At 40.9% G+C, this 24,952-nt stretch overlaps 2 protein-coding genes across 12 annotated transcripts in view; one reads left to right on the top strand and one right to left on the bottom strand.

The window, feature by feature from the left end:
• Window positions 1-2,069: 2,069 nt before the first annotated feature.
• LOC131218703 (pentatricopeptide repeat-containing protein At5g65560) lies at window positions 2,070-8,973 on the top strand. Of its 6 annotated transcripts, none has more exons than XM_058213417.1 (5): window positions 2,070-5,329; window positions 6,940-7,039; window positions 7,200-7,306; window positions 7,406-7,790; window positions 8,472-8,973. In XM_058213417.1, exon 1 carries the CDS (start codon window positions 2,168-2,170, stop codon window positions 4,973-4,975), a length of 2,808 nt encoding a protein of 935 aa, XP_058069400.1. In that variant the 5' UTR covers window positions 2,070-2,167; the 3' UTR covers window positions 4,976-5,329; window positions 6,940-7,039; window positions 7,200-7,306; window positions 7,406-7,790; window positions 8,472-8,973. The 6 variants fall into 6 exon arrangements, with proteins under 6 accessions (XP_058069400.1, XP_058069399.1, XP_058069398.1 ...); XM_058213416.1 differs by having other exon boundaries at window positions 6,940-7,051; XM_058213415.1 differs by having other exon boundaries at window positions 6,940-7,306.
• LOC131218704 (uncharacterized) overlaps window positions 7,044-24,952 on the bottom strand; it is a 35,214-nt gene continuing 17,305 nt past the window's right edge. For 2 of the 6 annotated variants that reach the window (XM_058213420.1, XM_058213425.1), the window contains 4 exons: window positions 18,232-19,064; window positions 15,985-16,105; window positions 14,749-15,074; window positions 12,310-12,665 (listed from right to left, as the gene is read on the bottom strand). In XM_058213420.1, the coding sequence (XP_058069403.1) occupies window positions 12,545-12,665; window positions 14,749-15,074; window positions 15,985-16,105; window positions 18,232-19,064 (1,401 nt within the window). In that variant the 3' untranslated portion in view covers window positions 12,310-12,544. Of the gene's footprint in view, window positions 7,183-10,284; window positions 10,918-11,008; window positions 11,969-12,309; window positions 12,666-14,748; window positions 15,075-15,984; window positions 16,106-18,231; window positions 19,065-24,952 lie in introns of those variants that run through there. The other 4 variants (XM_058213422.1, XM_058213424.1, XM_058213421.1 and 1 more) reach the window with 4 other exon arrangements.

The following is a 24,952-nucleotide window of genomic DNA, read 5'->3' as shown; positions in this document are numbered from 1 at the left end:
CATGAAATGCGAAAAATGCCACGACTGGTGGTGCTAGCGCCGGTTTTGCGGAAAGCTGATATTGGCAGCATTGCTTTTGTGCAAAGCCAATGGTCACCCGCAATCGGCACCGGCAGCACTAGCTTTGTGCAAAAAGCCATCACTTGAGACTATTGGTTGCCTTCTTATGATCATTTTAGCCGTGTGTACATGTTGGCATTTAGGATCCATCAAAATTATAAAGCCATGTGGTCGTATTTTGATCGTGGGGTGTCTATGACGACATTTTCAATTTTCTTATATATTTTTATTAATAAGTGGGAATTTTAATCATTTGAGAAATTTTACAAATGACAGTAAAGAAAATTTCGAGAAGGTACTTCCTGGGAGTAAGTATTTTTAAACATTAAGTTAATTTTCTAAAAAAATAACTTAATGACTTAACATAAGTTGTATCCAAATATGCCTTGAAATAAAAGGATTACATCAATCACAGTTAAGAACAACATAATTTTAAATGAGAAATATGGATTTTATCAATTTAGGACCAGGCAGCCAGACTAATTTCTTAGGCTTAGCTGCCATGTCGCCGTGCGAGTACTCTCGAGCTGTGTGGGGCCCAACGCTACTTGCGTTCCACCTAACCTTCCATTAGATGTGCCTCTATGTTAGGAAACGAATTGGCTACTCCCCCTGCCACCAGCCCGGTGGCTGATGGTCGGTGCTCTGTGGGCCCCACCATGATGTACGTGTTTAATCTATGCCGTTCATACATTTTTACAGATCATTTTAGCGCTTGATCCAAAAAATGAGAGGGATATAAATCTCAGGTGGACCACACCACAGGAAAACAATAGTGATTAGATATCCACCATTAAAATCCTCCTAAGGCCCACTGTACTGTTTATTTGACATCTAATCTGTTGATTAGGTCATAAAGACCCAAATGAAGATAAAAACAAAGATCAGCTTGATCCAAAACTTTTATGGCCCTCAAAAAGCTTTTAATGGTCTACGTTCACTCAACATCGTTTCCTGTAATGTGGTCCATTTGATATTGCCATATACCTCATTTTTGGTTTCATACCATAAAATGATTTAGAAAATTAGATGGACGGCATGGATGAAACAAATACATCATGGTGGGGGCACACAGAGCACTGACTACCAGCCATTGGCTGATGGCAAGGGGAGTAGCCAATCCGTTTCCTCCATGTTAGGCCTAAATTCCAAAATCCATCATGATTCCTAACTCATATGGGTCCCCACAAAAGGGAACGGTGGGATATACTGAGAGGGAGGGTGATGACCACCATAGAAACTTCCAGAGACAGAATGTGGGGTCCACCGTGTTGTTTGCATTCCATCCAACTCAGTCATCACTTGAGGCCCATCAGGATGAAGGGATAACAAAAAAACTCAGGTGGGCCAAACCACAGGAATGCATAGGTATTACAAGTGATTGTACATTGCTTCTTTGTGTGGCCGACCTGGCTTTTGAATTAAGATGATTCTTGAGATCAACGGTGAAAATGAGGATTCAGAATAGACTCACGGTCTGGATTCCATGTGCACATCACAGGTGGGCCCCACTCAAAGTGCTCATGTGATCGTTGTCTGCTAGCCCCACTGTTGATTGACCTCAAACAAGAATCCAGTTCATTGGAAGATCGTAACCGTCCATATTTGGCCATCGCTGAGTCTTCTCCATTTATAAGGTGGGCCACCAAAAGTATAGAAAAATGGAACATTAAGAGGACTCGATCAGCGAACCACAAATCAACGTACATTTGTGACCCACCTGATGACTTGGCAGATCCGATTTCCTAACCACAACCCATAAAAAGTGCGATCCACCCGATGAACGGTCTGGATCTCGTTCCCTAAACCTCCCCACCATGGATTGGGTACTTGTTTCCTGTGGTGTGGTCCACTTGAGATTTGGACATGCTTCAATTTTTGGACTCATCCACTAAAATGAGCTGATAAAACGGATGGACGGCGTGGATAAAAGAAATAAATCACTGTGGCCCCACAGAATTTTCTCTACTCGGTACGCAATCCGCTTCCTCCTCCAACGCCACCTGCGCACGTTAGCAAACCCCTACTCCAGCTATCCGAAAAAAGAAGCCACTCCTCCCTGCATTTCGCTGCGGCTCCTCCACCCCCTCCCCAAACCACCACATTCATGCATGGATTCCTCCCCGGCGTCCGATCCTCGACAATGATAAGATCGACGGCCACGATTAATCCAGGTCAGCCCATCATCCTCCTCCTCCTCCATCTCACCCCCTTCAAAGCCCCTTTCCTCCTCCTCTCCCCCAAAAAACCCTCTTCTTCCCTCGCCTCTCTCTCCCAAAACCTAACCATAGATACGAAACCCTCCTCTATAAATAACCAAATCCTCTCCATCCTCTCCCGCCCTGGCTGGCAGAAGAACCCCTCCCTCAGAGAGATCGCCCCTTCTCTAACCCCATCTCTCGTTTCTGCCCTTTTCAATCCTCCTCTCGACGCCAAAACCGCCCTCGATTTCTTCGACTGGATCGGCCGTCGCCCCGGCTACCGCCACAACGCACAGTCCCACGCCTCCCTCCTCATTCTCCTCATCCGGTCGCGGTTCCTGTCCGCTGCTGAAAAGATCAGGATCTCTATGATCAAATCCTGCGCGTCCGCCGCTGATATGTGCTTCGTAGTGGATTTCGTCCGGAGGATGAATCGAGAAGGTATTGATGATTTTAAATTCAAACTGACGCTTAGATGCTACAACATGTTGTTGATGTCATTGTCAAGGTTCATGATGATCGATGTGATGAAGGACGTTTTTTCAGAGGTTTTGGCCGACAGGATTGCTCCAAATATTTATACGTATAATACGATGATTAATGTGCATTGCAAGGAAGCAAATCTTGTCGAGGCGAGGTTGTATTTGAGCTATGTTTTGCGCGATGGTTTGGTGCCGGATACGTTTACGTACACGTCTTTCATCTTGGGGCATTGTCGGAGTGGCGATTTGGATGGTGCGTATCGGGTCTTTTGGTTGATGCCACAAAAGGGTTGTCAGAGGAATGAGGTTTCGTATACGGTGCTTATACATGGGTTGTGTGAGGGCGGGCGGATAGATGAGGCTTTTGTTTTGTATTCTCAAATGGGTGATGATGGATGTCGCCCGACTGTCCGCACGTACACTGTTCTTATAGCGGGTCTTTGCGGGCTGGGGAGGCGATGTGAGGCATTTGATTTGTTTCGGGAGATGTTGGATAAGGGTTGTGAGCCGAATGTGCATACGTACACAGTGCTTATCGATAGTTTGTGCAAGGAGAATGAGCTTGAAGATGCTGAGGGAATGTTGAATGAGATGTTGGAGAAGGGTTTGGTCCCCAATGTGGTTACTTACAATGCTTTGATTGATGGGTATTGCAAGGAGGGAAAGGTGGATTCTGCATTTGCAGTTTTGGGCTCGATGGAATTGAACGGATGTGAACCTAATGCTCGCACTTATAACGAGTTGATATGTGGGTTTTGTAATGACAGGAAAGTACACAAGGCAATGGGGCTATTGAATAAGATGTTTGAGCGAGGTTTATTGCCGAGTTTGGTTACGTATAACTCGTTAATTCATGGGCAATGTAAGGAGGGTCATATAGGTAGTGCTTTTAGGTTGCTTGATTTGATGGTTGGAAATGGTTTGGTTGCTGACCAATGGACTTACTCTACTTTAATAGATGCCCTTTGCAAAGACGGGAGGATTGAAGAAGCTCATGCTCTCTTTGATTCTCTCACTGAGAAAAAATTGAAGGCAAATGACGTGATATATACTGCTTTGATTGATGGGAACTGCAAGGCTGGGAATATTGATAGAGCTCATTTGCTGTTTGAGAAAATGGCTGATGAGGGTTGCTTGCCAAACTCTCATGCTTACAATGCATTGATGGATGGCCTGTGCAAAGAAAGAAAAATTCATGAAGCTTCAGCTTTGCTAAACAAAATGGTGGAGATGGGAGTGGAGCCCACTGCTTTCACTTATACGATTCTCATTGATGACATGTTGAAAGGAGGTGATTCCGACCACGCTTATAGAATTTTTGAGCAAATGGTTTCTTCAGGATGTCGGCCTGATGCTTGCACTTACACTGCCTTCATTCGCGCATATTGCAGTGAAGGAAAGTTAGAGGAAGCGGAGAGTTTGATGGTTAAAATGAATACAGAAGGGGTTCACCCAGATTTGGTAACTTATACCACATTGATAGATGGGTGTGGAAATATGGGATTGATTGAACGTGCTTTTGATGTTTTCAAGCGATTAACGGATTCAGGATGTGAGCCTAATCGTCAAACATATTCCATTATGGTTAAGCATCTCTTCTATGAAAAGGGGTTCAAGAAATTAAGTGATGGGATAAGTGCCGATTCTGCTGCAGATGGCTCCTCTATAGATACTGTTGATGTGTGGAAGGTTTTGAATATAGAGACCGCGTTAAAGCTGTTGGAGAAAATGACTGAACATGGTTGCACTCCTAATGCCAACACTTATGATGCCCTCACAGCAGGATTCTGCAAAGAGGGGAGGTTGGAAGAAGCTCAACTGTTGGTTCGTCATATGAACGAAAAAGGAATATCTCCCAATGAGGATATCTACACCTCACTTGTTAATTGTTGCTGCAAGTTGGGAAAGCATGGGGAAGCATTAGCATTGGTGGATGTAATGTTTGAATGTGGTCATCTGCCGCATTTGGAATCATACAGGCTACTTGTCTGTGGGTTTTGTGATGAAGGAAACGTTGAAAGGGCTAAAATAGCTTTCTGTAGTTTGCTTCGATGTGGATATAATTGTGATGAAGTAGCATGGACAATTCTTATTGATGGTCTTCTTAAAAAGGGCCATGTTGATAGATGCTCTGAGATGTTAGATATCTTGGAGAAAAATGGTTGTCAGCCCAGTTCTCAAACATATGATTTGCTGATCAAGGAACTACCTGTTGAAAAGAATTGTTCATAAAACTTACGATAGAGATGAATAGAGGGCTTCTTATCACTGAATGTGCTTCCTTGCTGCTTTCATCTTTGGCCAAAAGAGATCTCTTCCCTTGGGACAAGTTGAAGATGGAGGTACTGGATGCTCTTGCATCATACAAAGGTTCTTTTGTCAAATCTTGTATCTTGCTCTTCTAAGCTTTGTACCATTGCTTCACTTGATCTGCTAAAGGAAATGGCAGACAGTTCAATAATGGGTTTGCTGCCTCAAGGCATCTGGAAAGCATACTTGTGTTATGGCAGTGGAGATTCTGCAGTAGTTCGGAGGGATGAGTTACTGCAGTGCGCCGAGTATCTGTCATCACATATTTAATAACAGGTGACTTTTTTACCTTCTTAGTTTATGCTTCCATTCAAGATTCTTCTTCTTCTTTCAATTGATATAAGATTCTTCATATTTCTGTCTACATAAATAATCAGTTTTCAGTTTCTGCCCTCTGTGTTATACAACTTGAACCTTTAAAAAAGTTTATTCCACAAATTTAATGAGTCCATCACAACTGTTGAAGACTTCAAGTAACCATGTTATGCCAGTGCACACGATGCAGGAGTCCCTTAATTGCATTATTTGTTGCATTCTTACAAAATCATCGACATTAGATATGGCGTGCGATTGATAAAACAAGAATTTTCCTGCTGTTATTTTTTGATATAGTGATTTGCTTGGCATGGGATGCTTTTATGAATTCTCTGCTTGTTGTCAGTGCTACATAATTAACTATTTTTTGTAGTTTTATCAATACTACGCTTAGGCATATGGAATGGGTCGATCTGCAGAGGGTAGCAAAGATCAAGCTGGGAAGCCTAGCTTCCAGTAAAAACTATAATATTAAATGATAATCCTGCCAGTGAGAGTTTTGTGCTTCAATCTCATTGCTGGTCCTAGGCCCGGATAAAGGAGGGTTACATCAGGTTGGCAGCTGGTGTCAAACTTTGGCCACACCTTTTTCTCATGAATCCTGACAATCTGACATTTCGAGCAATAGTGGAATGGCTGAACAGGATTTGTGTAGCTGGCTCCAATTAATTGGGATAAGGTTTAGATGATGATGGTATACTAAATGATCCTGTGTATGAATCACTGGAAAAAAAAACTGTGTACATGCCCTGTGATTTTGGATTGTGATTAGATGCTTGCATCAAATATGAAGAATTGTCGAATATTTTATTGGAAAATTTGGACCATTCATATGGTTTCAATAAAGATCAGAGGAAGAAGGTTTTAGTAAGCGTGTCAGCCTCTGGATGACCTATTCCTAGTTTGTTTGGATGACCTCGTTCTTAATTTTAACTTTTCTTCTCACACGCCGATCTCAACATTCTCATCCTCTTCATGTGTTGCCTTCTAACTGCCCAACTACTCTGCCTCATAAATCATGGCGAGCCAATAGCTGTTCTATAACCCTTTCTCTTAAGTTTCATAGGCATGTGGCTCTCACATAACACTCTAGAGGCACATCTCCACTTCATCCACCCAGCTTTAATCCTATTGGAAACATCCTCATTGATCTTTTCATCCTTTTCAATAATAAAGCCAAAGCAAAGTTTCATGGAAAATAACAGAACAAATCATTTAGAAGAATGTATTGGCCATTCAAAAGATTAAACATACCTTGGGAAATTTGTGCGTGATACTCCCAAGATATTTTCCAGCACCGGGCTCTTATGTTATAGTGCCCCTCAAATGTATTTGTGTCGCTGATGTGGTGAGTGAAAGTTACTATGGCCGAGATCCTTGATTCATAGGGTGAAGGAAGTGCATGGATTCACACCCCTTTTTATGTGTTTCTAACTAGTTTCATGCATCTGTTAGGTGCTGCAAGCTGTGTAGTTTCTCAGCTATGCATGCCTAATGTTTAAGGCAACAAGCTTGTGCATTCAAGGGTGTCTATCTAGCAGATGAATGCTGACTTCTATATTATTTTGTAGAACAAGACTGTTCAAACTACACCAGGATACAATACTCACATGATGCTCCATGAATCCGGATTGGAAGATTCTGAATAACCATTTGCTCCTATTTGCTGCTGTATGCATATGGGTACTGTCATAATGCTTGTTTACTCTTGGACATTGCTCTCAACTTTGTCTTTGTTGGGTTTGCACTGGTGATTCCTATTCATTCTCTTGATGGATTTTGTATGCTCTTTTTTCTTTTGAACACAATTTCTGCTGCCAACCAAAAACAGACCTGTTAACTCTACCACACAAAAGATCTCCCATAAACCTAGATGAAGAAGAACAGTTCTGTTACTTATCCTGCTACTTATACTTTTTTGTTGACCATTCCAGCAGGGTATGAGCCTCCACTATCTGGAATTTAGTCAAATGTATTACTTTTTGCTTTAAATGATTGCTGTTTACAACCTAAATTTTTATCTTCTCATTACTTTAGGGGAAAAGAGAAGAATCTCGTTGTTATCGTGTGGGGAGAGATGAAGATGATTGTCTTCTCCTCTTCGTCGCCTTACAAAAGGCATGCACACTTGAATTCCTTTCCATTCATCTATGGACCTCCTATGTGGAATCCAGAAGCAGCTGCACGAGGTGAAGACAAACCCCTCACTACCTGAATGCATGCTGCGTCTATAAAGGAGGAAGCTACCATTGCCAATTTAAACTTAAAAGAAAAGGTCCACACCGACTGCCAGATACCAGTGGCCGCTGGCTGATAAGTGAAATATCCTGCCTGATTGCATGGAGGCAATGAACTGGGGTAAAGAGTGACTGTGCCAGTCCGGACCCGGCTGCATGTATCCGACATGCATTGCAAAATTAAGGTACATGGATATTAACATATGAAAAAGAAACTCTCTACATTTGAAAATTAGAAAGAGAATGTGGAAATATACCATTTCTTATTAGCATATTTCCCCGCCTTTCTTTCTTTTTCAAAATATATTGGATAAATTCACATGTCCGTATGATACTGTCTGTTTGGCACATTTTATTTATTTGTTTAACATCAAGATGCATGTAATTATAACCTGGCTTGATTCAGCTTGCATGTAAATGATGACACGGAAGTATCTCAATCATTCATATCCATTTGAACTCCGAAATTCAAGCTGTTCTATCATGTATCTCATTGAAGACTGTGTAACTGAGGCATATTTCATCACTGAATTGCATCATCTTACTGTAACCGCATGTATATTGGTGATATTTTACCACTCTTTAAGGTTGCCTAACCATCTGGTATTTGGAAATGGCAGCAACCATTTAGACCCCACCTGATGATACACACATCCCTATTTTTATACTTGTGCTACTAGAATGGATATGCTGCACACACTTATTTTTCTTCTTTGTACTGAAAACTACTTCTGAAACTTAAAAAGCATCAGAAGCATGGGGTCTGAATCGCATTTTGGTGGAATGACTTAAACATAGATGGAACAGTTTCCAAGGCATCCATTTGATTCAGTTCCTTGATCTATCCTGATCCTTTGGTTTTGCAGAAAGATACTGGTGCTGTAGTGGTCGGAATACTGGATCATTTTTGTGGAAGAAGGAAGCGGAAAAGTTGATGAATGATTCAGATGCTTGCATCCAAATACGAAAAAGAAAAAAAAAAGAAGAAAAGTAACAGAAGTAACCCAAATTCGTCCTTGCAGTTTTCCCCACCGCAAGAAAGATTCCCGTAATATTGTGAGTGTATGATGAGAAATGAGTCTTCTTCTTCTTCTTCTTCTTTTTAAATGGGGATTCTTGAATTTTGTTATCAGGAAAATCCGTTTGGAGTTCTCTTTGGCTTTTTTTTTTTTCGACTTGAGTTTTTCATTCTTTTAGTTTCAGTTAATAAGTTACATAACTGTAACTGTTAGCGTGTAACATTAGAATTCAGGAAAGAGTAGCTGGTGTAATGCAATTTTGTTTGAGGAACTTGCGTGAAGCAAAATTTGAATAGTCACTTTTCTGGCTACAAGCCTTCAAGGATGGTTGGACATGATTGTTCGATCAGTACAGTTTTGGCAGCATGGCCCATTCATGATGGGGTGTGCATTTAAGACCACTGTCAATTATAGTGAGAAAACTTGGTATTGGCAGTTTCTTGGGCCTGATATTTCTGGGAAGATTTTCAAAATTTGAAGGTTTTCTCTTGCTATTATTGGGAAATCTCGCCAAAAATAAAAATATTTAAAAATATTTGTTGTAAATTAGTAAATAAATTTAAAATTTAAAATTTAAATCTCTCTCTCTCTCTCTCTCTCTCTCTCTCTCTCTCTCTCATGTGTGTGTGTGTGTGCACGCGCTGTTGATTTGGTGCTGTTTGCTGTATCTCAGGTCCAACCAGCTTGGGTAATGTTGATTTGGGGCTGAATGTTATTGTGTTTAATTTCCAAATAAATATCAGAGAGGAGTTATTTAATGATGCATTTATTACAAATGTGCTTCGAGGAAGAAGGGAATCCATTGCTTCTATTTTAAAAGAAGGAAAGAAAGGATTCGAAAAATCTCTTGGAAGGGCACATTTAAGGAAATGAAAGGATTCGAAAAGATCTCTCCAAAGGGCCTTTGACATTTATGGATGCGGCTGATACCTGACTGTGGGGCCACTATGATGGATGTCTTGCATCCACGCTACGTTTTGACAGCTCATTTTAGGGGATGATCCCTAAAATTAAGTAGATCCAAATATCATGTGGACCACACCACCGTAAAGAATGGTGATTGAATTCCCACCATTAATAACTTCTTGGGGGCCACCAGAATGTTTAGTTGCCATCTATTGATAAGGTTACACAGACCAGGATGAAGTTACCACACAAATATCAGCTTGATCGAAAACTTTCAGTCACCAATGCTTCCTGATATTTGGATTTGTTGCATTTTTTGGTCGTTCAGTCACCAATGCTTCCTGATATTTGGATTTGTTGCATTTTTTGGGCTCATGCCCTAGAATGAGCTGGCGAAACAGATGTATGTAAGACATACATCCGGGGGCCTGCCTAAGTATGATCAACGGTTGATATTGCAACCCTATTAGTTATCAATTAGTAGGGCCTTCTCACTTAAGCATAGGTTTATTTTCACGTGTCTATACGACGACGTCAGTGATGGAAATGCTCTCTGTTAGCCCACCATGATGTATGTGTTTTATTAACACCTTCCATCTATTTTTAAAGCTCATTTTAGAATTATCAGGTTATTTATGCCGGATGCTAGTATGCATCGTATCCTGCGTAAAAAACTTTCATGCAGTACCCTCCACGGTGATCATGTGGTGATCATAACCATTGTTCTTGTGGACCATCAATTGGATAGGCCATATACCAAAAATAATGGGGAATAGATATCCATAGCCATCCATTTAGTGAACTACAAAAAGGAAAAGGTCAGTTAGACCAACCAACAGTCCACAGTGAACCATCAAAGCTCACCTCAATTTGCAAATTTTGGATTGGCCCATTATCCACACAGCCAGTCACCATATCAACACTCCAGATCACCACATCCTTGCCATGTATCCCTCACGTCTTCCTGCCCGGTTGGACAACAGTTTTACTCTCCACCTAGTGGATAACTACAGCCTGGTAAGTGCATGGGACATCCATATCTGTTCAATAGATTGGCCCCACAATGAGGAACTCCATATCAAAATAAAAAAAATTTCAGCTCTATCCTCTCATCAAGTGGATCACACTTATATTTTGCAATTTATCAATGGCTATACACCGTTCTCTATGGTATGGCTCACTTGATGAGTGGATAGGGCTGATTTTTTCATATAGAGTTCGTCACGGTGGGGCCAATCTATGAAAGGATTGGATGTCACATGCAGTTAACAAGTTGTAAGTTGTCCATTGGGTGGACCTTAAACGGTGGTCCAACCAGTTGGACTAGGGCTCTCTCTTGGTCGCGATGGTGCCAGTAGGTGTATCTGGGCCAAGTCCAACGTCATTCCTGTTAAATAAATTAAAAAAAAAAAAAAAGGAGAGGCAGAAAATGGAACTGCAACCCTCGTTACAGTCACCATAATGTCCTTGGGCTGAAATTGAATTTACATGATCAGAAATCCTTCTTTGATTGTAGAGCAAACGTCTCAAAATGGATACAAACCCTCTCTTCCCCCAATAATTTCCAACATAGAAAAACATAGCCTCTTCAATACCGGATATGATACTAAAGATTACAAAGAGCTTTGGTAAGCGCGAGTGTGCAATAAAGCTCATGGGTATGGAACATGCGTGTGGGTGATGTATAGGTGTGAGATACAATCCATCCATCATATTGGTTTGATCTTGTACATGCTTTTCCAAAAATCGTTCTGGTACATTCGGCAAATGGGATAGAAAAATTCAGCTAAGTTTTTCGGAGCCATTCATTTGTTTTGCAAATGTTGGTCCACCTGACGAGTGGGTCAACCTGATTCTTGGCATCAACATAGTGGTGCCAGTCTAACAGATGGAATGATCTCAGACCTATAATGCCATGCTGGCACGAGTGTGGTGTGTACATGAGCTTTATTGCACATGCCTGTGGGCTTAACAATGCTTGATTACAAAACCCTGAAAATCAGTTTTAGAGGCAAAATCCTGAGAACAGTTAATATTAAAAAAAGAGAGAGAGAGAGAGAGAGAATAAAATCTGTCTAAATTTCCTAAAAACTGTCCAAGATAGTCATAAATCTTCCCCCATTTCTCAGCCTGTTCTCCACGTAGTTCATCTAGCACCCTAGATGGGCCTTTCGACAGGACCTCTCCATAAAACCGCCATCATCATAGAAATCACCTACGATCTTCAAGACACCACAAAGCAATGCTAGATTATCTTTGATAGAATTCCATCTCCATCAATCCACAATTCCGGATTGTCTTCCTGTCATCTTGGTCGAACAACGTTGCTGCCTCCACAAGGTTATTGTCAGAGAGATTTGCTTAAGCTCCATGCGTGCATGAGGCAGCCCATGTACATTTCACTCATCCCAGCATGATGCAGAGGTGAGAGATTCAATCTGTTCAGCAAGTGATTATTATTATTATTATTTTTTTAAAATCACACTGGTCCACTTGTCAGGCAGGCGGTTGTTTAGAAACAGGCAGGTGGATTGGAGAAAGGTCGGCCAAGCTTTCTTCATCCGTTCATTTGTTTCATGAATTGTGGCCAACCTGACCACCAGACAAACCTGAATTTTGGGCCAGAACATCTGCACGTGGGGACCCACTTGATGGACATAATGGATCTCACAACAGTATACAATACCAGCACATGTGAGCTTACTAGATCTCTTTAATTCTTTAACACAAAAAAAGCAAAAAAGAAAAAAAAAAAAAAAGAAGAAGAAGAGAGCATCAATGCATGTAACAATGGATATTTATACATTACTCCTAGATTACAACTCAAGCAGAATAGTCCATTACTACACCTTTTGCATGTATCTTTTTTCTCACCTTAAAACCTTAATCCTACTCATGATGGAGGTGGAAAAGCAAGCCCTCTAAATACTATAGAGTGGGCCATTTTAATCTAAGCCATCAGAAATGAATATATGAAAACAGGAAAATAACCGAAGGGGCAAGGGCATACCCAACTATTTCGAAGGGGAGGTTAACTTGTGCTCCTCTGAATCATGCTTTGACGTTGCATCCCCACCCATCAATTCTTGGAAGCCCTCTACCTTCACTGGTGGTGTCCTCACACTGAACATGCTTCTGTACCAACAATGAAAAGCACCCAACAATCTATCAGAAAATATAACTTTTAGAGCCATTAATGAAAGACAATGGATCATGCCTGTGTTAAGCACCATTTAGTAAAATGCCAAAAATGCATCAATCAGGTGGGCCCAACCATGGTGGTTTATGTCGAGCACCATTTAGCAATACCAACATACAACCAAGTTGGTAATTGGTAACTAATTAATGGTAATAAATAAAGGGAAGGAAAAAAGGGGTCGCGGCTCGGGTGGGGCCAACCATGGCGGTTTACGTGAAATCCATCCCATTCACTAGGTGCTTCACCTCATGTTAAGCCCAAGACCCAAAAGTCAGCCCCATCTGTGATGACCACATAATTGAAAACAATGCACATGGCTACTCTCAGCCTCTACATTATTTCCCTTGGTGTGGCCCACCTGAATCACAGATGGGCCTGAGTTGTGGGATCCAGGCATATGTTTTGGTGTGGCATCTAATGGTTGGAGTGGATTTCATATAATCATCAAGGTAGGCCCTGTAAAAATTAAGGGTGGACATCCCTCTCAACTGTTTCCCTGGTTGTGGCCCACTTAAATCACAGGTCAACCTGATTTTTAAGCCTTGGGCCTAAAGTGGGATTACACATCTAATGGTTGGAGTAGATCTCACATACAAATTGTAGAGGGCCCCGTAAAATACAAGGGCAGGCGTCTCCTAAAATTCCTTTCTAAGGTGTTACTTAACAGCCGGGTGATGTGATGGGCACCTTTGATTTTTAGGGGGCCCATTGTGATGTGTGTGAAATTCACTCTGACCATTGAATGTGTAATCACACATTATGCCTAGGGCCAAAAAATCAGGCTGACCTTTGCTTCAGGTGGGCCACACCAACAGAAACAATCGGGAGAGAGACATCCACCCTTGATTTTTACAGGGCCCACCACAATGATTATATGAAATCCACTTCAATCATTAGATGCCACACTAAAATATAGGCCTGGAGTCCAAAAATCATGCCCAAATATGATTTAGGTGGGCCACACCGAGGGTTACATTTTGGAGGCTGAGAGTTACCCTGTGCACTCTTTCAAATCATGTGATCGACATGAATCACAGATGGGGCTGATGCCTTGGAGCCTAACATGGGGTGGCACACCTGATGGATGGGGTAGATTTCACATAAACACTGTGGTGGGGCCTACCTGAGCTGCCGACCCTTTTTCCTTTCCCTTTGCTTATTCCCAGATTTATTACCAGTAATAACATTAATTAATAATCAATTACCAAAGTGGTTGTATGTCAAACTGGTTCAGTTTGAGAGTCTCTCTCTCTCTCTCTCTCTCTCTCTCTCTCTCTCTACACACACGCGCGCGCACTATATCAGCATATACAATATTAGCAATTGGCTCTCTAACCATTTCATGCACGGACTTTTTCTTGACCATTGCTCTTTCCTGACTTAGTAAAAGAATTGATGGATCTGATAAACTTTCCCTTGACGCAATTATTAGGTCATGGCTCATCCAAGAGAGTGGTCCCACTAACCAGATGGTCTAGGTCCATCTCCATGGCATAGTTTTAAAACTCAGTTATCACCCGTAACTCAGCTAAGTCAACTCAATTTGATGAGATTCCGACCTGAGTCACTTAGAAACTTGTTGGCAAGCTTGACTCGGTCACGATTCAGCAGACTTGTTGAGTCATCTTGGCACGACTTGAATCGAGTCACTCACTGGGTTATCATTTTTCTAAATAAAAACTGATGTGTTGTGCGTGAGATTTGAACCCACAAACTCAACATGAGGAACCAACTGCTACCCGCAAGTCTTGAAATTCACTAGTATCCTTATATTCAAATTTTTATAATCACATATATTCAATATCCATTATCACTGAAATATTCTTATTAATTTAATTATTAAATATCGATGTCAAGTCCAGTTGAGCCTCTGGGTCAACCTGATGGCTGGACATCGAGTCAAGTTTTTGGTTTTTTGAACTATGCTCCAAAGTGATCTGGGTTTGTATGGTTGATTATCATTTACTAAGGAATATGCATACTAAATCTTAAATCTCAACAAAGACTTTGGAGTCTTACTGTGTCTGGAGTTGAGGAATTTGCAGAGATGTCAACTGTTTGAACTGATGGCTAGATTGAGCATGGGAGTTGACCATGGGCATCTGCTGTTGCCTAAGCTGAAATTGTTGTCTATTAATGGCACTGAATGTACCATCTATTGGCAATTCTGATGTGTTTTCAATCTTGACTTCCACCACGGGCCTGTCCTTCTCGGAAGTCAAACCGGCAGCACTTCGAGGAGTGGATGGTTGGCGCCGTTGCAGTTTATTCCACTGCTGCTGCTGCTGCAAAGCCAAGTTCTGGGGATGAAACATATGCAGTTGAGGCGACATATGTCTTTGCATCTGAAGGATCCAGCACCAAAAATTAGATTAACAAGTAAAAGATAACAGCGAGAAGCATCACACATCACACACATACATATAATGTAAGTCAACTCTATCTTCAGAACTATATAATTCAGCGCTTGAAACTATTCGACTCTGTAGAAACAATGTGCAGTTTGGATTTGATATTTATACTGGGGTGCCAAGAAGCATGAGATTTATTTATTTATTTATTTTTCTGAAAAGCAAAAAAATTAGCAATGATGCATTTAGCTTCATTATCATGAAATTTCATGATTAGTCAGTCTAATTTGGTGCAAAATAGTGTTGTATTTCATGAAATTTGGTGCAGCCAACTGCCCTCTAAAGGAGAAATACAACAGGAAATACAAGCAAGCAGGTTGAGTAACCTTCGTGTTACTCAACCCCATTTACAGACCGGAACTAAAACAACCTGACTGACAAATCTAAGAATACAGCAACGATTCCCCAAAAACTCAATCAAGGCAACTACGAAGAGTCCCAGTTCCTTGATTTGTCTTCCAAAGCCAGCCCTCCTAAAGTCCTGTCAAGCTATAGAACCCAACCGATAATCGTGAGAGAGACTCTTCTAATACCATGATATTAATATTGCATATATTAATTAACTAAACCGAGATCTGTAATATGTTATAATAACTTGACAATTAAGATCTAATAAAATCCAGCCTGACCTGAAGCCAGGACCCTAAGAAGGGTACCCCAATCTGATTGGATACGGCTCTGGTACCTCAATGTGGTACCTGGACGACTGAAACAATACATCAGGCAAGATCTGTGTACGGGTATGCGAGAAACTGATCTGAACCTGAGCTGTTGACATACCTAGTTATATATGTCACGTTCACAAGGAAAATGCAGCTTGACAGGAAAAAGTAGGTAACCTTACTTGCTGGGCTTGTAGGAGTGTATTCTGATGCTGTGATTGAGGTCCCCGTACATGTTGTTGTGTTTGGTGAGAGAAAACCTTGCTACCATCCATCAGTTGATCTGATAAGGCCCCAAGATTCCTGATGAAAGTCAAAAGGAAAAGATTTAGACAATTAGTTCAACAAAATGAAGCATGTGGGACAAATTCGTATTCTAAAAAAGGTAGGCATATTCGGACAACTTAAAAAGAAATATTTTACTCATTTGCAATAGCAGCTTGCAGAGATTGCATGTGCAAGAACCAGATAACTATAAGTGAAACAAGTGAACAAGATCATACAAAAAAGAAAAAGAAAAAGAAAAAAAAAGAACAACAATAAAACAAAACACATGCTCGATTAACAAAATAAGGGAAGCATCAGCCTAATATCCCACTGCCAATGAAATGGATCCACTGAATTGGTAGTATCAACGATCTAGATAAAATAATTTAACAATCATATACTGCATCTCACGACAATTCATGGTAGTAGAGCTTCTAATTGTCCCTACATGGAATTTTTTTAAAGGTTTCGTGTAACCACGCTCAGGTCTTCCCTCTGTACTGGGAATTCTTTCCCTCTTTCTCCTAATTTGTGGTCTATTTTAAAATGATCTCCACTAACTCTAAGAAGAAAAAAAACATCCCACTAGAAACTTCCTATTTTTCCAAATATTAACATTTAACATTCAGATCCATCCAAATGGACCATGAATTTTTTTTTCTTTCTTTCTTTCTTTCTTCCTCTTCTTCTTCTTCTTCTTTTCTGAACGGACCTAGGAGTTACCAGCCATTGAGCACTAGCAGCCAACGTGTCATGTGCATGAAACATCTGCACCAGTTAGCCCCACCTTGAAGATCATTATGTGCAGAGCTCAGGCTGTTCTAATCAGGTCCACATGTGCATTGAGTCAATCCATCGGCCATCCTTTATTTTCTAGCGTGGGTCACTTGATGAATGGATTAGCCTGATATCTGCGTCTAATGTTTCTTTAAGCTGGCTAACCTTTTCAGTGGGCCTCAATGGATCAGCCTGAAATGTGCGCCCAATGATCTTCAAGTAGGGTTTAACCTTTTCAGCGGTCAGACACTTTGTAAACATGACAAGTTAGATGCATGTGACTCATTGGACAATAACATTGCTGTCCATTCAGATGGATCTGAACATTTCTCTGTACAGTACATAGTTTAAAGACTCAAAAACTCGACTCGATATCTGGTCAGGTTGGGTAAAGACTCGATTCGACTTGACTCAATATTTAATAATTAAATTATCAACAAATTTTTTTCTAATAAGAGGTAGTTTGAATAGTAAGAGTTTAGAAATAGGCAAACCTAAGCACCAAAGCAGCGTTGGGCCGTTGGCCTGCTGGTAGATGTGGCTTCTTGTGTTTGAGGTCCCAAGTTCGATTCCTACCAGCAAACTATACATTCTTATTTAAAGATGCATCAACTTGGCGAGTGACTTAGTTCGAGTCATGCTGAGTCGTGTCAAGTTAACCGATTAGGTGAGCAGACTCGATGAGTCATGCTGACTCTGAACCAAGTTGAGCTTGTCAGTGAGTTTCATAGAGATGGCCTGATTTCAAGCTGAGTCAAGTTCTCGACTGAGTTCAAGTCGAGTCACCGAGTTCTAGAACTATGGTAAAAAAATGGATTACAAGAATTGATTCCTGCTGGTATCTGAGAGTGTTGGGAATTCATACTGTATCCATATCTATTACAAAGTTTGCGGTAAACCTGAGAGGCAGCAATAATGCTGGAAGCAGTACAAGTGCATGGAAACTTTAGAAAACTGGGTGTTTTTATGCAGCAATAATGCCAGTAGCAGTAGAGCTATTTTTTATATTCACTTCTTTGGACCACAGTATAAGACTGTACTAGTTGCAAATTTTCTACCCAAAAGACAAGGTTGCTTCTTTTTTTTTTTCTTCTTTTCTTGAGAAATGTGATGGCTACTTTTGTGAGAGTAGGATTCAGAAGACACGTCGATGTAGCACATTGGCATAGGATGAGGATGTTCATCAGGTGGCTCCCAAGTTTATGCGCCATGGATAGAAAGATAGGCTGGTTTGGGCATAATGTGGCACATGTACAACAAAGAAGATGAAAAGAATTGACCCAATTAGACGTATCATGTATGCACACCAAATAAGAAAAAAACCAATGCATAAATAACATGCAGATATAGCTGTAGAGCATGTTCAAAATAGAAAGTAATCTCACCCATATCCCACTGTTTGCAGGAACATTTTAATAAGTTCTGTGGCTGAACATTGTTTTCTGTAACTATCAGTGAGGACTTTCAATATTCGGCCTAGTTTACTGATATGACAGCTGAGAAATTGAGAAAGCACTTCCATAGAAACTTCAGTTGCACCTTCGATGCCAACGTTCGCCAGCACACGAGCTAGTACCTTTTGAGTCATCTGAGATGCTTGCTCTTGGCTAAGAGATTTCCTGTTCCCTTCAGGCCCATTCTTTCCTCTGTTACTTCTCCCCAATCCCATCCTAAGGTAATCCGGCATTACACCAAACCTCTCAATCATTGCAGCACTCCGGCTTGTAACATGGGGTAAATTATCAAGAACACTGTAAAACTCTAATTTCTGATTGTCTTCCTGCCTACTGCGAGGGAGCGCGCTATCGGGTATGCAGTCAGATGGGAACATAATTTCCGGGAAGAAAGAAGTTTCATCCTCAATTGCATTATTTGCATCTGAAACAGCATTTGGATGAATATGGGATCCATTTCCCCAACTGGGATTGGCAAATCCCATGTACTGATCATCCTTGAATGCTTGTCGCCTTCTCTTATGTTTCTCAAGAAGTCGAAGGTATGAGGACATTCCCTCAGGTGTCCGCTTGAGTGGTTCTTTGTCCCCAGATGGGAGTCTTTGTTGTCTGCTAGTTCTATGCTTTTCGGCATATTGGTCATACCATGTCACTGGCAATACATTTTCAACCTCAGGTTCACCATATCTAGACCCGACACCAGAAGCTCGATCAAAAGAATGTTCGCTCAGTTTACCAAGACCAAATGCTGCTCTGGATTGTGTCTGTATCACCCGCAAACAATTCCAGTGAAATCGCATATGCAAAATTACGAAATAATAAGCATACATTACCTCTATAGTCATTTGTTATGCATGGAAACCTGTCTAAAGAGCAGTGGATGAACATTTCACGTCCAGTAGTAATAGAGTGGTGTAGGACATGAAAATTAAATATGATATGCAAGATCTCAGCTTTAGATCATACTAATTCAAAACAATCACATAATAATTCCACATCCTACACAAAAGCTCAAGCATTCAAACAAGAGGAATCTGCACAGGTCCAGGCCTACACAGGCTAGGACTGGATCTGTAAAAAATTATAAACCAAATGATGCTCAAAGGTAAATAATAATCATCCACACATATCATCCACACATGCACAGCAATCGGTCCCTCATCCAAGGGATTCACTAATTTGAATTCAAGGAACCCTAGGGTGAGAAAATGGGCAAATAAATTAAGGATAATACAATCTAGGGTTGGAGTTTATGGAAAATAGGTATGAGATGGTAAAATAAGAAGAAAACCTGAACCAGAAGATAGTTCCCGCGTGCAGACAGTGGGCCAAGCCTGACGTACGTGCGCAGGGGCCCGGCCGCAAGTGTAAGGGGGTCCCACACCCGTAAACCGACTCCTTAGCTTTGGTCGGCCAGGGGAGGACTCCAAACCCACCAAGTTTCGGGTCGATCCAAGCTACGGGCTGTGCGTGGTGCTCTGTTGAAGTTTCAGCCTTCCTGCAGGGCCAGATTCTAGAAACTGGCTGTAGAGAGAAGATCTGCTGCAAAAACTGATGGATTCGAGGCGAGGATGGCTGTAGAAGGTGAGAAGTATGGATGATAGGCGATAGAGGCGAATTGGGATAGATGTGGCTTCGCACCACGGTAGTTAGCTCTTCGATGAAGGGAGGACTTCGCACCCAATTAAAATTTTCCACAACTCAGGAACTCATGGGAGAAAAAAAATGCAGGAATTTTTTTCTTTAATCTTCAATGAATAAAAAAGCTACAAGGGGTGCCTATTTATAAGAAAAAACCTATACCCCAAGCTCGCGCCATGTGCGCAACCTATTACTTAGGCGATGAAGTAAACCAAAATAAAAATTAATTAAAGAAATCTAATCCGTCCATGATATTCTAAATAACATTATTAAGCAAAACCTAAAATATGAAATCAATCAGACTAATGGGCCACGATCATGAGATCCCATGATGGGCTTTACTTGACTATCGGGCCCACTGCAACAAACAAAAACTCCGTCTTCTAACTAGGAGGCCTTCCTTAGACGTCGTCATCGATCCAGATCGACGGTGGGGCCCTCCTCCTGGTGTACGTGCGTAGGGGGGGTGGCGTGCGTGTTGGTGATGTCCCCATCATAGAGGCTTAGGATCAAAGTCATCCTATATTTGCGGATTTGAGATTTACTATACCCATGTGAACCTCTCTACATGGACACCTAATGCAAGAACATACACCAACATGGGCCACTGTGCAACATAGAAATAACAACCAAGCCACTCATCTGTTGGATTCCACCAACATACGCCAACTTATGCCACTGTGCAACATGCTAACAGCCTAACACCCAAGCCACCCATCTGTGGGATCCCACCATGCAGAAAGTCCTAGCCTACAAATCAGGCTTGTTCATTCATAGGTGGTCCCTACATGTATTGAATATGGGAAAATGGGCTCTTTCTCTTTACCCATCCATTTTTCATGCTCGTAGGTGTAGGAGATTGCATGTGCATGTGTACGGATGTGGGTGTATGTGCCGAGCATGGGGTTATTATTTTGTGTGGTGTACACTTTTAGGTGTTCCTATAGGATACCGTGTTGTTTTTTCTGGGGCTTTATCAATAAGATGCTTAAGGAGATAATTCTACATCATTTTCTCTCCCACATCTCTCTCTCCCTTCACCCTCTAGCATATAATCTAACATGGAATTGGAGGCAACATCAAGTTTGGTGTTCGAATCATAGAAGTGGCAATCTATGGAAAGGGAAACTTGGACCAAAGTGAAATGCTTAAGGAGAGAAATAACTAATTTCTCTACATGATTTTCTCTTCCACACCTCTATCTTTCTCTCTCTTCTCCTTTCTCGTTTCACCCTTTACCATGAAATCTGACATGGAATCAGAGCCAACACCATGTTCGTTGTCCAAATCATAGAAGTGGTGAATCTGGTGACATAGCAGACCATGTTGTTTCTTGTTGTTTCCGCAACAAGAGGAGCGGAGGCAGGGGTTTTCAGTAGGGTTCTTCAGTTTTTGCGAGATTGGGCCCAATAGTGTGGTTTGCGGGTTGATCTAGTGAAGGAGCTGGCTGTTGTTGTATTTTAGTTCCTAGTTTTTCTAGGAACTCTGTTTTTCTGTTTTTCCTGTCTGTTGGTTTTTGGTTGCTTTGTCTTTGTTTCTTTTTGTCTTTTGTTTAATAAAATTTCACCTTTCAAAAAAAAAAAAAGATAGATAATTAATTTCTCTCTCTCTCTCTCTCTCTCTCTCTCTCTCTCTCTCTCACACACACACACACACACACACACACACACACACCCTTTAACATGTCATCAAACATGGAATTCGAGGCAACATCATGTTCAGTGTTCGAATCATAGAAATGGCGATCTGTGGAAAGCAAGGTATTCCATAGCAGTAATGGTGGCCATAATAGCCAAGGTGTTCCAAAACGGTAACGACTATTTTTTATTTTTGAAAAAACCATTACAGGATGGTTAAAGGGCCTTTACAACCTTTTTTTTTTTTTTTCCTGTAATGGTTGTTATGGCCGTTTCAACGCCATAACATGTAACAGTTATGACTGTTACCATTATGTAACCAATTTTGAATACCTTGATAATGGCCACTGGTGTTACCATTACTATACGGGCCATAACAATCATCACATAAAAATAAAAATAAATAATAAATAAATAAGAAGAAGAAGAGAGCCTATTTTGGCCCTGTAACGAACCATTTTGGGACAGTTATAGCCATTATAGGACCATTATGGGGTTGTTATGGGTCAATTTTTCTGTAATGGTCGTTACAACTATTATGACCCCCTAATGCGTAACAATTACCTTGGTGGAAAGGGAAACCTTAACCAAAGTGAAATGCTTAAGGAGAGAAATAACTAATTTCTGTGCATCATTTTCTCTCCCACACCTCTCTCTCTCACCCATTAGCATGAAATCTCACATGGAATTAGAGCCAACAACACGTTTGTTGTCTGAATCCTAGAAGTGATGACTTGTGGAAAGGGAAGCCAAGACCAAAGTGAAAGCCACCACAAGTGTAAAGGGCTAGCTAGAAGCAAGAGTGAGATACACCACAAGGTGGAAAGGCTACTTGGATATACGCTAAAGTGAGTGCCACCATAGAATGGGTTGTTGGATGTCGGTAACATAGCGTGGTGGTGTGTTATGACCTCTAGTGGTTTAAGGACCTAGCTTGACACCTTCCATCAATCTTGGGGATTTGCCATATTGTGTGGTCGTGTTTTATTATCTCTAGTGATTTAAGACTTGTTTGGGCACTTGCAATATCCATGCTCCAGCTTGGGAGGGTGTAGGAGATTTTATTTTATTTAAATTTTTTTTTTTTTTTTTGTGCATGTGAGTGTACTAGTGGAGTATGAGGTTATTATTATTATTAGTATGGTGCAATATTTTCCATGTCAGTATTGACGGATGTATCTCACCCTTTGGATATGGAAACATATTGGTTATCACGTGGGAAATATCGGATATATTGTGTAGTGTTTCACCATCTTGGGACACATGGGGAAATTAGTTAAAAAATTTCAATGAAATTTTAAGGGATGTTAAAATAAGTGCACATAATAGTTTTACTTTGTATAGAGTCCTAAACCATGCATCGTCTGACGGAAGTGATGCAACTATATTCAAAATCAATTCATATAATTTATAAATCTAATAATACATATATGAAACACAACCAATTAATTATTTTTAAAAGTTGCAAATGTGGTGTACAAATAATTGAAATTAAATTGTCTAAATGATGTCTCATAACTCAAAAATTAGGTTTATTTCATCATCTAAAGACGAGATTGGTGGACATTTATTTGACAACTAAGAATGAAAAATATCCAATAGTCTTGCTTCAACAAACAAGTCCATGAATCCAAGGTCAGGATCGTTCAAACAGTTTGATTTTGGGATTGTGACTTAACGACAGTGGGTTCTGTAATTAAATTGGTTTACTTTGAGTTAATATGTAACATGTGTACAATTTCTGAGTGCATGCGTATCAAGTATAATGTGTTGCCAGAGTATCATATAATTTCCCTCTTAATCTGGTACCTTTTTCAAAAAAGGTTTAGGGAAGTTGGTGAGCAAAGGGTCAGTAACTCGGCTGGGCCACACTATGATGTTTATGTGAAATCCACCCCACCTGGTGTGTCACCCCATATTAGGCCCAAGGCCCAAAAATTAGCCTTATCGGTGATTCAAGTAGACCACACAATTGAAAACAACGTATAGGGTAATGCTCACCCTCCAAATTGTTTTCCTTGGTGTGGCCCACCTGAATCACAGATGAGCCCGATTTTTGGGTCCCATGCCTAAATTTTAGTGTGACATCTAATGGTTGGAGCGGATTTCATATGATCATTAGTGGGCTCTATAAAAATCAACTGTTGATATCTCTCTCTAAACTGTTTTCTTTGGTGTGGCCCACCTAAATCACGGATTAGCCTAATTTTTTGGCCCTACGCCTAACGTAGGTTACACATCTAATGGTCAGAGTGGATCTCACATACACATCAAGGTGGGCCCCATACAAAATCAAAGGCGTGAGTCATTTTTTTAATATATTAGCTGAATTCTCTAACAGTTGGGAAGAGGACGCCCAGTCGCCCACCAGTGATTTTTTATGTGGATGACCATGATGACGTATGTGAAATCCATTTCAAGTTTTGACTATAAGATTTGTAATCTCACATTAGGCCCAAGTCCAAAAAATTAGGGTGACCTATGATTTAGGTGGGCCACACCAAAAGAAACAATTGGGAGAGAGGTCCACCCTTGATTTTTACAGGATCCACCATGATGATTATATGAAATCCACTCCAACCATTAGACACTTTTGTTTTTCTATTGTTTTTCTTGCCTTTTGGCTTCAATAAATTTGGAAAGTTAAAAAAAAACCATTAGATGCCACACCAAAATTTAGGCATTCTACCCAAAAATAAGGATCATCCATGATTCAAGTGGGCCACACCAAGGGAAAAAATTTAGAGCGTGAGGCCCTATACGCAGTTTCCAATCGTGTGGTCCAACTGAATCATGGATGAGGCTGATTTTTAGGCCCTGGGCCTAGCATGGGGTGATGCACCTAGCAGCCGTGTTGGATTTCAAATAAACATCACGACAGGGCCCGCCTAAGTTGCCAACCCTTAAATAACCCTTTTAAATATGATGGAACACCTGGCAACCTTTTTATTTGAAAAGACGAGGTGCATGAGAGAGAGAGAGAGAGAGAGAACATGTATGAGGTATGTCCTCTCTCTCTCTCTAATCATTCTCTTCTTCTTCTTCTTCTTTTTGAGAAAAATTGAAGCTCCTCTCTCATTATTGATACTGACGAGCACATCCAACCATTTAGAGTGTATCGGAGGAGGAGGAGATGGGCCCAACCTTTACTTTGGCTCAGTGACTTGTACACGGGCCCGGGTGGGCCACACTAAGGCCTTGAAGACCCCACATGCATGATCGTGCATCTTCGAAGACCCTATACTAGGAAGATGCATGTGGGCTGCTTAGTTGAGGAGTCTTGAACATTGGATCGTGAGGACTCGACGATCGGACAGTTGGATCATTGTGATCTTGATCATGAGCATTGGATTAGCATATTTTATGTTTTTGTC

This window comes from Magnolia sinica, chromosome 11 (genome assembly GCF_029962835.1).
Source record: "Magnolia sinica isolate HGM2019 chromosome 11, MsV1, whole genome shotgun sequence".
Classification (NCBI taxonomy): Eukaryota; Viridiplantae; Streptophyta; class Magnoliopsida; order Magnoliales; family Magnoliaceae; genus Magnolia; species Magnolia sinica.
This window is presented reverse-complemented; position numbering and strand designations above follow the sequence as displayed.